Source organism: Glandiceps talaboti, chromosome 20, assembly GCF_964340395.1.
Source record: "Glandiceps talaboti chromosome 20, keGlaTala1.1, whole genome shotgun sequence".
Taxonomy (NCBI): Eukaryota; Metazoa; Hemichordata; class Enteropneusta; family Spengelidae; genus Glandiceps; species Glandiceps talaboti.
In genome coordinates, this window is record NC_135568.1 from 6,723,371 (window position 1) to 6,738,201 (window position 14,831).

The following is a 14,831-nucleotide window of genomic DNA, read 5'->3' on the forward strand; positions in this document are numbered from 1 at the left end:
ACCGACAACCCCTGAACAAAATTGTTTTTAATGCTTTTGCTGCATAAATAATCTCTACCATGGAGAATTCACACTGACTTCATATAAACATCAAAATATTACAATAAGAAAAATAACTTAAACTTAAATGTCAAAATAAACAAGTGTAACAAAATGATTACATAAACTCTCCAGGTAGCTCAGTGTTCACTGAGATAAACACAAAGTTGAGATTAATTAGTTAAGTAAAATGTCAGCTTGACATGTTAGCTTGATTCACAACTTGTATATACTAGGATGCAACATTAATTCAGATAACCAAATAAAGTTCTATCTAGGGGGTCCAACCCCATACCTATACAGTAACTGACCCCCTAGTATGATCAGAAATATGAGACTATTATAAGGTGTATCTACTATTCTCTACATGCTTGTATTGTCAGTTTGAGATAATTAATCACATGCATAGTTTCTAGTATTAGTAAATATTTGGATCACAACATCTAATTTCAGTTTACAAATAAAAATAAACAGTTCAGATATAAAAAAAAACTTTGATAACATGGCAAAAATCTAAATGTGTGGTATGCACTGTCAGTTAAGATAAACCAAATAAGATTTCTGTGTAGGGGGACTGGTCCTATACCATTCCCTCAACTGACCCCCTAGTATAATAATAACAAATAACTGACCCCCTAGTATAATAACAAATATGACTATTATAAGGTGGGTCCACTGTTTTCCACATGTTTATATCATTTTGTTCACTTGAGATAATTAATCACATGGTTCCTAAAATTTGGATAACAACATCTCATTTCAGTTCAGATATGGAAAGTGATCAATTATGAAACTGATAAAAATACAGAAAACTAAATATATGGTAGGTACTGTCATAGTCTACACTCTAGGTTTGGCTGATTTGGACTACAACTTATCTCAACTCATGCCTAGAATTTTGCTAAACAGTTTTGTATTCAAATCTCTCATTTAGACTTTGATCTCACACAGTGACAGTACAACCAATTTAGATACAGCTAAGTCCATCATGAAATCTGTCACACTGTGATCGGCTCAGTGATCCTGTCTAACGATGAAAATTATGTCACACAGATCCACCCCCGTGATTGATTCTAATCAAATGGTGAACACACACAGTGGGTAGATTTCAAACCCAGTAAGAATTCACACTCATTTTCACATTGACATTTCATTAGATCCACCCCCATCATTGATTCTAATCAAATGGTGGACAGACACAGTGGGTAGATTTAAAACCCAGTAAGAATTCACACTCATTTTCACATCGACATTTCATTAGATCCATCCCCATCATTGATTATAATCAAATGGTGAACAGACACAGTGGGTAGATTTACAACCAAGTAAGAATTCACACTCATTTTCACATCGACATTTCATTAGATCCACCACCATCATTGATTCTAATCAAATGGTGAACAGACACAGTGGGTAGATATAACCCAGTAAGAATTCACACTCATTTTCACATCGACATTTCATTAGATCCACTAGGTGTGAGTTGAGACTGAAAACCATGACTGAAAACAACGAAGCATAGAGTCTACGCTAGCACTGACATTCACAGAAGCAAATATTTCAGATACTAAAACCAATCAATTATCAAACTACAATGTAGCAGAAAACTAAATATATCAGATACATGCACCATTAGTTCAGATTACCAAATAGTTCAGATGCTGGAATCATTGAACTCTCAAACTATGACAAAACTAAATATGGTGTCAGATGGACAATTAGTTCATATTAATAAATAGTTCAGATACTGGGAATTAATTATTCATCCAACTGTGCTCATAAATCAAAATATTTAAGACTCAGGACTCATTAACCAAATAACTCAATCAATCTCAAATTAATAACTCAAATAACCAAATAACTCAAGTTATCAATCTCAAATGACAGGGACTAACAGTTGCAATATATTGGGGATGCTAGTAAAAGTCTTTCAGATTACGAAATGGTCCCGGCAATAAAAGTCAAAACATTTGACGCTTAAGTATATTTTCAGTGAATCTAAGAAACCATCAAAGTACATAGCTTATATCATATACAGAAACAAATTTACTGCATATTCATTTGGCTGTGGAGCAGTGTGTCCTCTACCATTAAATGAACTTTGCATGTTTCATTTATCATACTTTCAAAAAGAACCTAAGTTATATACAGTGCTTCCATTATCTTTTCTGAAATGTACATTCTGTGTTATAAATGCTCTTAGTACCTGTGGTCTTCATTACGAATAAATTATCTCAACTATCTAAACTCACAAGAAAACATATTTTTCAACATTTAGACCCACAACAAAAATATTTGTCATTCAATTTATTTAGCATGCACACAACAAAAACATTTGTCTTTCAACTTATTTAGCATGCATAATGATGGATAGAGGCTGTCCACACTACCATCACGTGGAAAAAGAGTACCATGTACAGTATGTACAGTACTCTATAATTATATAGTTATGTACTTTTGTTTTTAACTCGTAGTCATGAATTAGTCAATCTGTAATTAGTATAATGACTCTACCTATGTTGCACTCCACCCATAACACCTATTCTTTAGACAGTACTAACGACATTTTAATTTTATGATCATTACGCACACAAAACAGCTTGTGTTCTGTCTCTTCCGGACCATAATAGACACATAACAAAGATCTACATTAGTCAGGTTGTAATGTAAATTCAGAAAGTAATGTCAATCAAAAAAAAACTTTATTATTACTACACGTTTGAATTGTTACAATAACATTACACAAGCATACTATTATTTTCTTTGTCAACATTTCATATCAAGTCCCAACATCATAGCTATTTCAAACATTCAAAATATGTCGTGTTTTCTTTCATACACTGACAATAGACACAATATATATTTCAATAATTTTTAAAATAAACATCCAACTGAAACAAAGCATTCTTTCAAATGAAAATAGACATTTTTCTGTATCAGAGTTGAAATTGTTGTAATGAAATTTGTATTCTCTGGGGATCTTAATTTGTTTCTCTGTTTTCGAAAACTGATTAATTTACTCTGGGATCAAGGTTCACACACTGAAAACAATTATAAAACCATAATATATTTCACAAATAATTTGAACGCCCCGTACGTAGATGTGAATGAAATTATTTTGTTCATATATTTGGCCATGTTTCCTAACTCACAATGTATGTATGTATTTTGTACTCAATGAAACATGTATCGTGTATGATTATCTCCTGATCAAAGAAACTCAGCACCCCACAAATTTAACATTTATACAAACATGTCTATGGTTGAAAGCCTACATTTGAATTTTAATACTCCATACAGATATCAATCCAGTGTACACAGTACCATCAATGACTAGTAGACAGGTAATTCAGTTGATTCATACTGTTTACATACAGACATCAATTCAGTGTACACACTACCATCAATGACTAGTAGACAGGTAATTCAGTTGATTCATACTGTTTACATACAGACATCAATTCAGTGTACACAGTGCCATCAATGACTAGTAGACAGGTAATTCAGTTGATTTATACTGTTTACATACAGACATCAATCCAGTGTACACAGTACCATCAATGACTAGTAGACAGGTAATTCAGTTGATTCATACTGTTTACACATGGACATCAATCCAGTGTACACATTAACATCAATGAATAGTACACATGTATGTACATTACACTAATTAGAAGGAGTAAATTATATCAAATAAAAAGTTTGGTGTATTTATCAATTGGTAGGAACTGCCAAGAAATAGTGAAATTTTAGAGTTAATACAGGGGTTCAATTAAAGGGTATTTATTTTGGATATTTAATCCGCAAGAATTCTCTACTATGTTTATGTACTTGAAAAAACAATTCATTTTTCAAAAAATAAATTATTTTACACTTCTGATCACTGTTGCTTTAAAATGACAATGTGAAAACATTTGTCATTTGTAATATCTGTGTAAATTCCACACCTTTAGCAATGTTTTCTCAGATTATGTTAACCAAAGCAGAAGTAAAACAATTTTTAGAGTGAGCTCATTTTTCAACTAAAATATTTTACCCTAACAACTACTGTTGCTTTAAAAATGACAATGTAAATACCATTTGTCAGTTGTAATATCTATAATTCCACATACTTAGCAGTGTTTTTCTTAGATTATGTTAACCAAAGCAGAAGTAAAACGATTTCACACAAGGAAAGAACATCTCCAAGAATCTGAAACATGTCGTCAGTATAGATATAAGTTGATATCAAAATATAGGTTTCATTCAATGAATAGCTTGACTGAATGTCTGGGTGTGCCACTACACAGTACAATATATTGTGGATTGTTGTGTATTTATTATCTTTTAATTGTGGTTCCAATGTCTGTGGTTGACGAGTTTATTTAGTAAAACTACAAGCATAGAATTGTTTCTCGTCAGGAAATTTTGTGTACAGTCGTGCGACGACGCATTTTAAAAAAAAAAAAATATTCTCAATAAAGCTGTCACTCAGTTTACTATTTATCACAGCTACTGTTCTTTTTATTTAGTACTCTAGAGCATGTGTGTATGTGGGGGCAGATGTCATTTGCTTGTTCATGATTAGCCCTGTCTTCACTGAAGTAGAGAGGGTTATTTTTGTGATTTCCCCCACATCTGCAACTGCATGGGCTTGACAAACACACACAAAAAGACCAAAGCAAGGGTATTTAAGTGATGCGCGTGCTGACCAGAAACAATTTTTTTTTGGCATAATACCAGTAAAGCTGATGTCCAAGGAACTGGTTTCAAGCAGATTTCAAATATATGTTTTATTTGTGAGAACGAGAGTTGCATCTGATGAGGTTACACCAACAGACCCATTCATATGGATTTGATGAAATCTTCTAAATCCTACCTCAGGTGAGTCCAGAGACTTTGCTATCGAGCTCAACAGTAGAGTACAAGTGCACTCATTTGGACTACTTCTTTATCACAATATTAGCGTGAGAAACTAATTTATTTTTTATTTTGGCCGAAATGAAGATGATCTCTTTGAATGTGTGTATGTAAAGCTGTATTAACGCCATGAAGCGCAATAAATCAATCACAACACAATAGTCAAATTGTTATCCCTGAATAAAACTATGCCAGATTTGTTTTCACACTGTGAGTTGTGTATGCTTTTATCCCTCAGGGCATGTTCTGAATTCTGTGATTTCTCGTTCAAATACTGACAAGTATAGAATGTTTTCATGTAGCATATGTCACTTACACAGTAGTCACAATACAAGTACTTTGAAATCAATCGTGATTGACAGGTGGTTATAAGGTTTCTTACTTGTACATACTCATTAAAAGATGAAGCAATTGTGTATGATTTATTAAAGCAAACAGGACATGAATTCAAGATTTATGATTGGTAGCCTGATTTAGCCAAATGAACTCTTTCAGCAACAATTTTTTATTGATTTCCAATAGTCTAAAGACTACCACTTTTAAATTTGGTAGTCACGATACAATGTTTAGTAATCTATGTGTCCTGGACTACTGCTAATTTGGTAGTCAAGATACAATGTTTAGTAATCTATGTGTCCTGGACTACTGCTAATTTGGTAGTCTTGATACAATGTTTAGTAATCTATGTGTCCTGGACTACTGCTAATTTGGTAGTCTCGATACAATGTTTAGTAATCTATGTGTCCTGGACTACTGCTAATTTGGTAGTCAAGATACAATGTTTAGTAATCTATGTGTCCTGGACTACTGCTAATTTGGTAGTCTAGATACAATGTACTCTGGACTACTACTAATTTGGTAGTCTAGACACAATGTTTAGATGTCTATGTGTCCTGGACTACTGCTAATGTGATAGTCAAGATACAATGTTTAGTAGTCTATGTGTCCTGGACTACTGCTAATGTGATAGTCTAGATGCAATGTTTAGTAATCTATGTGTCCTGGACTACTGCCAATTTGGTAGTCTAGATACAATGTTTAGTAGTCTATGTGTCCTATACTACTGCTAATTTGGTAGTCTAGATACAATGTTTAGTCTTGTATGTGTCCTGGACTACTGCTAATTTGGTAGTCTAGATACAGTGCTTAGTAGTCAATGTGTCCTGGACTACTGCTAATTTGGTAGTCTTTATTTATGAATTGATGTACAAGTTACAACTAATTACTATTATAGTTTTAATGATTATTCAAAATGTAGAAATATCTAAGGACACTTACCTCCTCTGAACCCACCACAAAAAGTACATCAGCAGTGGACCGGTCATTCACTAAACTTTCCAGATCCAATAATAACGCTGGAACTCCTGCATATACTCTATCTGCTGGAAGCCAGAACGGATTGGCAACCTTGGTTCCCATGGCAACACATTCATCACTCTGGAAACTGAGCAGAAGACGTGTTCTAGGAATTAACAATATCAATTGTATATCATATCATATAAATTCAAATCACAGGTATCAACAGAAATAGTTTTATTTTTCTCAAATATTTATCTTAAAGGTGCACTAGTTGGAACTAGAATGTATTTTTTGAAACTGACGTATGATTTACAGGTAATGTTATATACCCTAAACGGTTACTGAATCACCAACGGGTATATGTATTTGTGTAGCTACACACCTAGTATGGTGCAATAACTCCAACAAAATTGAATTTTAGGTCCATACCCAAAAATCAGCACTATACAAAGAAATCACTATTTCAACATATTACTTTACTACTTATGGAGAAAATGAACCTCTAATGAACATTTACAGTGAGTAGTTATTTGTGTATTAATAATTTTCAGTAAATATGTTGTTGGTTGTATGATTGGAAAAATAATGATAGTGAATATTTATTTGTGTATTAACATTTTTGGTGAATTATTGTTGGTTGTGTGATCGGTAGAATAATACTCCTGTTACAGATAGTGCAGCTTTAAGGGTGAGAACCGTGAGATGTAGGTTCGTTGGCTCATTTTTCCTGTATAGTATTTCACAATAAAGACAAGATAAATACACTATGTGTTACATATCTTATGTTGTCTCTATATTTCAACAACCGTTGCTGTCATTGTACTTACATAAGAGTCAATTTTTCATTTCTATGATAAATCAAATGAAATGACATCTCTTGTATAGTTACTTTTTGCTGAATTTCATTATCACTTTTAAATAATGAAATGACAGAGACTCATTGTCATCAACGACAAAACAAGATTTTACTCATAACCAGGATATGGTCAGGTGACAATCTACCACAGCAAACCCCTCTAAGCACCTAAAATGTTGATAAGTGGTTTATTTTATACCCAAATATATAAATGATTTCAAAACCTTGGTAACAAAACGAAAGAGAGAAGGGTACATGGGGAGTCAAGAAATAACTTACAGCTAGTCTAGCCTGACACCCCCCCCCCCCACCCATCCCCCACCCCTCGGCATTGTACAGTGTGAATGATAACAATACGAGGGTTCAGTCGGTGATGGGACTGAAATACATAATGACTGGAAAACAATGTACATACAAAACTCTGCTTACTACAAGGAAAGTCTATACAACAAAATAACAAAATATATGGCACTGTATGATAAACAAGCAGTATATCTTGGAATGGACAAAATGCCCATTAGGTATATCATCACCAGATTAGTCAATCACTAACCAGTCTGTGATACAAACTTATTTGCAGGGTCAATACCAACAATGAAGACTTAGAAACTGTAACCTCAACAATGTCCATCTACTTTGTTTATTATGATGATTGTACCCAGTGATGATTGTAATCTTTCAACACATAAAGTATCAGATCACAATTAACAGAAATATGAAAATTGTGTGTATCACTTCAAGGATACAGACCAATGTCAAATGAAAATGAGACATTGGGTTAGAAAAACAGTGGTCTGGCAGAGCTATTTAAAAAAGTTGGTCCTGGGCAAAACAGTTATCCCATCTATTCCTTTTGGTTCTAACAACTTGATTCTAATGTACTGGTAAAGCAAACTGATAAGATAGCCCTAATGTGAGAACCTGGGATTGAATTATGGGGCTTTACAAAATTGTCCCAAATAAGGAATAAAATTTGGGTGATAAAAACAGTTATCTGGTAGAGCGAAAGCAAAGCATGGTCTCTATTAAACTAAAGAAAGATTCTATCTAATCCTAATGGCTCCATTAACGATAGCCTTAATGTGAGAACATGGGATTGAATTATGGGCCTTTGACAGTATACTAGAACCAAGTCACACTCACAGACAATATATGATATTTCTGTGGTAAGACAGAACATGTCTGGTATTGATACTATAGCAGATACACCATTCCAAGCTACCAATGTAGTCAAATGCAGTATCAAATACAATGTCACATTCAGCTTTGGTATTTCAAGTATGGAGAACATCCCAGCATGACAAACATATACTGTTTGCATCTCTTTGGAAAATGGATACAATGTTGATTCTGAATATTTCAACTGTGTTTGCGGTGTATTCTGCTGTACTTTCACTCTCTACACTCGTGAAAGTTCAGCCGCTGAGGACACCACAAGCATTCACGCAAATGCTCTGAGTATGCTACACTAGCATTCACACGTCATGGAGTTCTGTCATATTATAAACATATCTCAATCTTCCTTACGATACGGATATGTCACTTTTGTGAAGACAACATCATATTTTAACTTATTCTATAAGAAACCGTATAAATCCACCTACAGTATAGCTTACAGTTACCTGTAGACATGAAGAACTAACACTACTATAGTACTATTCGGCTATCTGACATTTTGATATTTTTTTAATTTTCATCATTTTGAATTTCCCAGAAATGTTTAAGTCAAAGTTTTCATTCATAACGATGTAGATACAGGGTTATAGACATCCTTAGAAATGTGCCCGAATTTCCCAGAAACGTTTGCGATGAAGTTTTCATTCATAACGGTGTAGATACAGGGTTATAGACATCCCTAGAAGCGTGCAAGAATTCCCCAGAAACGTTTGAGTTGAAGTTTTCATTCATACCAATGTAGATACAGAGTTATAGACATCCATAGAAAAGTGCAATTAATTAGCTGCTGGTAAAACTAGGTAAAATTGAACAAACTCTATATTGTATCGGGAGGGGCAAGTCACCTTTCGAATTGAGACATCTCCTAATCATTGTAATTATATCTCTTTCAATACAAAATGCATACACATTTTAGCAATTTAATTTCTAATCATAATGCGGTATTGTGACTTGTTCTGGTCGGATGAGCATGTGATGTGGCATATCGGCTATTTGTACAATGACATGTCACTCTGGATCTACTCAACTGACGCCACTGATATTGATCTAGTTGTCACTGGTTGCTTTATCCAAACTTTACAGTGACACGGTCTGTGACTCACATCATTTTCAACTATAGGTAAATGTGCAAAACACATTGACATAATACACGCTATAAATCTACAATATGTCTTGCACATAATACACATCTTCTTGTTATATTTTAACCCTCTAGCATGAGGTTAAAATGCTATTACAGGTACCAAGAGACTGAAATGTATTTTGAATTCAAGGATGAGAACTAAAATGGCTCAAACTCTCCACCCCAAAGTAAAAATTCATTTTTGTTATCCTTAATTGAACTACTGATCTCACCCAGTGTAAATCTACCAAATGTCTTGCCATAATACACATCTTCTTGTTACATTTTCACCCTCTATAGCATGACGTTAAATGCTATTTAAAGGTACCAAGAATTGAGACTGAGATGTACTTTCAGTTTAAACTTTAAGTCACATAATGAATATTCATGAGATGTTTTACACTGAAGGGTATAGGCACTCAGGACTCATGAATATTCAGTGTGCAACCATGAATATATTATTTCTGCTGACTCCCATGATGCAATAGCCCATAGCAAAGATACCCTATAAAGGCAGAAGATAAATTTGATGCTTCTCTGAAATCGCGAGTAATTGTAGGTGATGTAAAATCATGAAATGACTCTCCAGAACACATAGTTTATGAAAATGTCTCTATTTCCTGGAGTGGCGTTCCCCTTTAAGCCACAAAAGCAAAAGATTTTGCCAGTAAAATACACTACTTTGCTAGAAAACTGTTTCAACTCCCAAAAAGCTGTTTTAAATAAGTTACTAATTTCAAATTTACTTGTGTGACAAATGTGTGATAACATCTTGTGCTGTGTTTCAATTTCGAATTCCCTTGAACAGTTTGAAATTTGAAGTTATGACTTACAGGATTATCAATGCTCCAGAGAAAAATCTATATAAATTTAATTGTGACCACTTTCTCATTTACTGACTACACACACTTTGACAAAGTACAAGAGGTGAGATCAATAGTTCAACGTTGGATAAAAAAAAAATTCTTTTACTTTGGGGTGGAGGGTTTCATGAGCCATTTTAGTTCTCATCCGACAAACGATTTTACTTTTAATGGGTCTTTCTACAAATATTTCTAAAAAAATGACATCAAAAACTACATACTGAAATTGATTGTGCTGTCTGAAACATTTTCAATTTTGGCAAATTCAGTTAGAAAGATGGTGGGGGTGGGGGTGGGGGTGGGGGTGGTCTGCAGTCTAACTAAAAGAATTTTTTTTATCCTACAGTGAACTATTTATCTCATCCCTAAGTAAGTCGTTAAATAAAATAAACATAAAAAAAACTGACATGTGCTACAGATTCACAAACTAACAAATAGATAAAATAAGCCAAATTTAAGTGAACCCTACTCCATAATAAAAAAAAAACACATTAAGTACGGTATATATGTATTGAGAACACCTCACCGTTCAGAGCGTACAATTGGAGTCAACTGATCACAACTAATCAGGCACAACGTGGGTTTAATTTCGCAAATGTCAATTAAAGAAATGAACTATGGAAATAATAGTTGCTAATTAACTCCACATCAAATCTAATTTAAGAGAAATGCACGTGTTTTTTACAAGGTTAATTGTGTACCCTATAATGTTATCAACATTCAGAGATACATGTATCATTTATATAGTAACATAATAATAATAATGTTGGTTTTTATTTAGTGCTTTTCCATTTTGTGCTCAAAATGTTTTATAAATATTACCCCTGGTATGGATCTATATCAACACAGCAGCCCTTTATACTTCCTCAACTCCCTGGGGAGCATACAATCTACTGCAGCCTTTATAAGCACATAGGATTAAAGCATTCACATTGCAACCTCTATCCTACCAGGTACAAAATTATACAGTTGGGTTAACTGATGCACAATCATGGTTCAAATCTTGCCCAAGGACTTTAGCCATTCAGAAACAAACAGCAGCGACAGGGCTCGAACCTGCAACCTTCAGATTCCCAGCTGGCCACGCTAACCATTCACCCATCATGACTCCACTTACGTGTGGTTGTTATGAAAAATATAGGGACATATTTACAAGTGCAGACTTTTTTCATAAAAGCAGTGTTATGAAACTGGACGTTCTATGTGAATGTTAAATTTATAATATTGTATGGAACCTATCCAGGAATGTATATCTTGTAATATGAGAAAGTTAATATGTAACATATAGTTTTAGACGCATTCTGAGATAATCATTGTTGATAAAATAAGAAGTATTATGAAACTGGACACATATTCAGAAATCCATGTTTTTCATGTTATGTATGACAAAATTGAAAGTATGTTCACATATCATTGGTCTTTTGATGTCCATGTATAGTGTTTATTGAAAGTATGTACACATGCCAGAAATACATGTTTCTTCATGTGGAGGACATGTATGATAGAATGCAAGAAATGTTGAAGTTTCTTATAAACATTAAAAGTAGCATTTTCAAACTGGGAAGCTGGTCATATATACAGAAATGCACCTATTTCATGTGCATGTTATGTATGATACAATGCAAGTATGTGCACATACCCAGAAATGCATATACTTTATGTGAGTGTTATGTATGATACTATGCAAGTATGTGCACATATCCACATATGTAGATGTTTTTCATAAAAATTAAATATTCAGAAATGCATGTGTTTCATGTGGATATCATGTATGATAAAATAAAGGGAACCAAACAACTTTTTTTTATTAGGCCTAATGCTAACCGTCATTCAATTCAATCTATATCCTACACACACTTACTGATAATAAGTATCTCATTTTCATCAAATATACATGTAGGTGTTAATCTATCTCATCAGTAAATCCCACAAACTAGAAATGACACTTGCACCTACCAGGGTCATCATTTGCATATTTCAGTACATTATCAATAATCAGTACTGTACTTCAAGACTCTTCAAACAAAGGGTAAGACAGTGACTATTTTTAGAAATTAATTTTTCATGGGTTGACCTACAATCTAGCTATTGTGGCAGTGTTAAATCCACAATAGATACCGACAATACCCTCAAAACTGGAAAGTGAAGACACAGTTGCGTTTTTGCGATGGCCACTTTACATAAATTTATGAGCTGATGTTCTTTACAAGTACGTTATTCTACCATTCTATATTCTGTACGAGTATATTCTATCCATGTACACTCTCTACGAGTATGATATCCTACCCTCTCTATGTACAAGTACGATATTCTATCCGAATATCCGTGTATACTCTCTACGAGTATATTCTTCTATCCATGTATACTCTCTACGAATATATATTCTATCCGTATATACTCTCTATGAGTATATAGTCTATCTGTTTATACTCTCTACAAGTATATTCTATCCATGTACACTCTCTGAGTATGATATCCTACCCTCTCTATGTACAAGTACGATATTCTATCCGAATATCCATGTATACTCTCTACGAGTATATTCTATCCATGTATACTCTCTACGAATATATATTCTATCTATGTATACTCTCTACGAATATATATTCTATCCGTGTATACTCTCTACGAGTATATTATATCCATGTATACTCTCTATGAGTATATATTCTGAGTATATACTCTCTACAAGTATATTATATCCATGTATACTCTCTACGAGTATATAGCCTATCCGTGTATACTCTCTACAAGTATCCATGTATACTCTCTTTGAATATATATAGTCTATCTGTGTATACTCTCTATGGGTATATTCTATCTGTGTATACTCTCTACAAGTATGATATGCATTCATGTACCAATTCAATATTGTAACGACACAGGATATGTATTGCAGTAAACACCTATACAGGAAATATGCCCTTTACAGTTTATGTAATATGGAAAATATGCATGTGCTCATATCGAGAAATTCATGTACACTGTATTTATTGATTCTGTGCTCTTACTGCCACATGGTGGTGTGAAACACTTTTAATATACGGTTCATTTTGATTCATTTATGAACAATTTATGTGTTACCCATATTGTTAATGATTGTAACACTAGTATAATTACATAAGTTTTCCAATCAGTGGTAACCCTGTAATACAATGGACTTCATATGTATAATGTGGACCAAAGTACATTGTACTTTTTTGAGTTTCACATAATTCATTTCACAAAACACAACACCATACAACAAGCCATTCCTAGTCTATTGCTATCCTTCATCAAATCTCAAGATTTCTCCAAAGATCTAGAGATCTCTCTTTACGGTTAGAGATGATTTGGTACCACATTGGCATCCTGACTTACTAAGCCATAACTGACTTTTGCATTACCAACAGCTATACTGGATTCAATGCTATTCTTGTACCCTCCCATCATCCCACTCCTACCTCTCCCTACAACCAATGTAACACCAACTATTCATAAATCAATACTCTCCTGACAGCCCCCTCAATCCCACCGTCACCCCTCCCAATAATCACAAATATTAACAAGTTTGCACTGATTTGATACAATCCAAATAACACCCCTCTCCCCCTCAATTCAACCCAACCCCTCCCCCACCATTCTTGCAAACCAGAGCACAATTTTTCTGCTGATGCAACGAAAAATCTTCTGCACAGGGATGCCATTGCCATAAACAGGCTTGCGGTTTTACAACGATACAAACACAAATAACTTTGATTCAACTCTATACCCTCATCCCATCTAGCATCCCTCCTCACAAATGCTATTGAAATAACACTGCATGTACATGTACATGGATTCAACACCATCCAGGCTGAGGGGCCAAGTTGTACAATCCATCCACCTAATCCAACCCCAAGGGGGCTACTCCCCTTATCAGACTATATGTGCTGCCCTTTGGGGTACGTATTCTTGCCCTTTGGTCTAAAATGGGTCTGGATTTTTGTTAAAGAGTCTAAAAATGAGGCCCACTCTACAATATTTTCAATTTTGATCAGTCTAAAATTTGCGCCATTTTCCTTTACCAAATCATAACTGTGCTATTAATTACTCCCAAGATGTTACTTCCTGAGGGAAAAATACAAGCGAAATAACTACATTTTCTTATCCACCATATCCTTATTATAAGAAACAAATATTTTGGTCTAGAATTACATCTTCTAATATCCTGTAATGGTCTAAAATGGGGTATTAGTTTTTGGTCAAAATGGGTCTAAAATGGGGTCTGGGGTTGGCAGTATTGGTCGCACATCCCTACCAGAGCTAACCAGTGGTACTCCCCACCCCACCCACACAGCAATACCAGGACTCCTGACATGCAGTAACACTCACACCACTTTACGAATCTCCCTAGAATAAAATGACCACAACTTTACGCGCTGGAGAATCTTTCTCCAATGTCTATGCCAGAACCAAGTTTGCATGACTCTGTCAGTATTTCTGGTTGCACGTACATTTTAGTATACTGTACAGCCCTTGCGGTTTTCTATGCTATCCACGTATCTAGCTCACACGAGGTGACCGCCGCATGCTTTCATTTATTTGAATTGTGTGA

The 14,831-nt window shown here is 34.3% G+C and overlaps 1 protein-coding gene across 1 annotated transcript in view; it reads right to left on the reverse strand.

The window, feature by feature from the left end:
* Positions 1 to 7,111, reverse strand: part of LOC144451019 (kelch-like protein diablo) — an 86,440-nt gene extending 79,329 nt beyond the window's left edge. The window contains exons 1-2 of the mRNA XM_078141777.1: positions 7,065 to 7,111; positions 6,217 to 6,400 (exon numbers count right to left, since the gene is read on the reverse strand). Of these exons, the coding sequence (XP_077997903.1) occupies positions 6,217 to 6,400; positions 7,065 to 7,111 (231 nt within the window). The remainder of the gene's footprint in view (positions 1 to 6,216; positions 6,401 to 7,064) is intronic.
* Between the last annotated feature and the right edge of the window lie 7,720 nt (positions 7,112 to 14,831).